This window comes from Scomber japonicus, chromosome 12 (assembly GCF_027409825.1).
Source record: "Scomber japonicus isolate fScoJap1 chromosome 12, fScoJap1.pri, whole genome shotgun sequence".
NCBI lineage: Eukaryota > Metazoa > Chordata > Actinopteri > Scombriformes > Scombridae > Scomber > Scomber japonicus.
In genome coordinates this window covers 31,734,607-31,737,090 of record NC_070589.1, presented here as the reverse complement: position 1 = coordinate 31,737,090, position 2,484 = coordinate 31,734,607, and the positions used below count along the sequence as shown (strand labels likewise).

General features: G+C 39.7%; 1 protein-coding gene across 1 annotated transcript; it reads right to left on the bottom strand.

Annotated features, from left to right (window-relative positions):
• Window positions 1-469: 469 nt before the first annotated feature.
• On the bottom strand, window positions 470-2,251 carry LOC128369763 (GTPase IMAP family member 9-like). The gene is made up of 3 exons (XM_053330839.1): window positions 2,203-2,251; window positions 767-1,693; window positions 470-474 (listed from the first exon to the last, which is right to left on the bottom strand). The coding sequence occupies exons 1-3, from the start codon at window positions 2,249-2,251 to the stop codon at window positions 470-472; spliced, it is 981 nt and encodes a 326-aa protein (XP_053186814.1).
• Between the last annotated feature and the right edge of the window lie 233 nt (window positions 2,252-2,484).

Below are 2,484 nucleotides of genomic sequence, written 5' to 3'. Positions count from 1 at the left end.
AAGTAGCAGTGGTTGCTGTCATAATTAATCACACCTGTTGATACGACCAGTGAGACTGTCTTTCATTCAAGTTTTTATTGATATGCAAAGCTAAAATGACTGAATCATCAGTATATAAAAGTCAATTTTCAACCCACCTGAATGTATGTCATTCACATATATTAAAAATAGTTTACAATCACTCTGCAGCAGCGAAACAGCTTGTTTTTATCAAGCAGGAACTCAAAGAGAGGACTTGGATGCAGAGCTCTGGATCAAGCTGACAAGGCTTTATTCTCAAAAAAAGTAATGAACAAAAAGCGGCTCAATCGAGGGAAGAGCAGGAAAAAAGGTGAACTAAACTTAGGAGCTCTGATAAACTAAATAGCAAAAGGTCAAACAAAAATCACTCTTTCGAGGAATTAACGTACAACAAATAACCTAAACTATGAACAATGACTATATACACGGACTAACAATGACAGGACGCTTATTCTTTGGACAACAGACAAGACACACTCACACAGGACAAAGGGAAATGCAGACTATAAGCACACATGGAGGGAAATGGGGAACAGGTGGACACAAGCAGGAATCGGGGAAGACAATCAGACTGGTGACACATGAGGAAGGGCAAGGCACCTGAAACGAGAGGAGAGTTAATACCAAAATAAAACAGGAAGTCACAAAACAAACATGGAGACAGGACAAAAACTCAACTAGAAATTAGCGGTGTGACAGTTTTATGAGATTTTAAATGGGGCAGCAACTCCTTTACAAAAGTTACCAACTTGGACACCGATTCGATACGTTACTTTTTTGCTTTTCTCTGCTTTTTGTCTGGCCTGCTCTTCCTTTTCTTTTTTCAGTTTTTCTATTTCCTCCCTCAGTTTTTTTATTTCCTCGCTCATTTCTCTTTCACGAGCATCCCTCAACTCATTCTCCCTCTCTATGTCAGCCTTCTCCTCCCTCATCAGTCGCTCATACTTTTCCTCTATTTTCTTCCTCAGGTCCTCCTCCTTTTTGCGGTTTTGCTCTTCTCTCTCTTTCAGGAGTCGTTGTTTCTCCTCTTCAATCACTCTCTCTGCCTCTTTGAACATGTCAGTGGTGTAGTAGGTTCCTCCATTCTGCACATTTATTTTTCTGATCTTCTCAAGCAGCTCGCTGACCTGAGAATGATCCTCCACCTCATTATTGAACACTTGGTACTGGCCGTTACATTTGGCCACAAGTTCCTGCAGATCTTTGTTGTCCTTCAAGAACTCCTCGATAGATTTCCCTTTGAGCCGGTCACCATGGGTAAAGAGAACCATGCTGTATTTGTAGGCTTCCTCACCAAATATTTTCTGAATCTTCTGCACTGTTTGCTTTTCTTCTTCTGTGAATGTGCCCAGTTTGACGATGATCAGGAAGATATGAGGTCCAGGAGAAGCATAAGAAATGCACTGGGAAATATCTTGAACGGTGTCCTCTTCAGTGGTCTTGGTGTCAAACAGGCCTGGAGTGTCGATAACAGCAACCTTTTGTCCATCCACTTCACCAAAGGCCTTATCACAGTCTGTAGTCAAAGATTGAGGGGAGAACTCAGATTTAAAGCACTTTGGTCCCAGAATGGTGTTTCCTGTGGCGCTTTTCCCAGCTCCAGTCTTCCCCACCATCACAATCCTGATCAACTCATTATTGTTGAAGACTGTGGGAGGTGTAGACCCAGAGGCTGGAAAAAAAGGACAAACAATTAATATGTATTCATGAAATGTTTTAAATTAGTCCACATCAGCGATAGATGACTATTGATGGAAAGCCTTGAGTTTTGCTTACATAGTTTAGGCTTTGTGTTTCATCTCTTAGTTTTCATTTTAATTACTTTTTCATCTTTATTGTTCAGGATGTGGCTTCTTTGAGTATTGTTATAATATATTGTAAAATTGCTCCAAAGGTATTGTTTAAAGATAATTTTAATAAACATACTGGATTATTTGTACCGTGTCAACATTTTTGACTTAATCTTGCTGCTGAATCATTATGTTTCTAGTACCAAAAAAAAAAATCCATCAACACACCTGACTTCTAAATGGGAATTTTATGGCACTTTTGCACTATACAGTTCTATTCCAGCACTACTCGACTCAGTTTTTTTGCGTTTTCACTAGGGATATCGTACCTGGTACCTGCTACTTTCTTAGTACCTGCTCTGCTGAGGTTCCAAGCGAGCCCAGCTGATACTAAATGTGACGTCAATAGACTCAGAGAGAGTCTTCACTGGACGAGTCATGAGCCGTCTCACACAAGAATCAAACCTTTTCAGACATCAGACATTTTTAAATACCGGCAACAGTGTTACAGCCATACGGCTCAATTTTGTTGCTTGTGTGTGACAATTTTTTTTTTTGACACCAGAGGGGCTCCGTATTTAAGTGTTATCTACGTGATGTTTAAATCATGTCCAAATGTGACCACGAAAACTGTCCGTCTATATGTGATAAAATAAATATTTCAATAATGAAT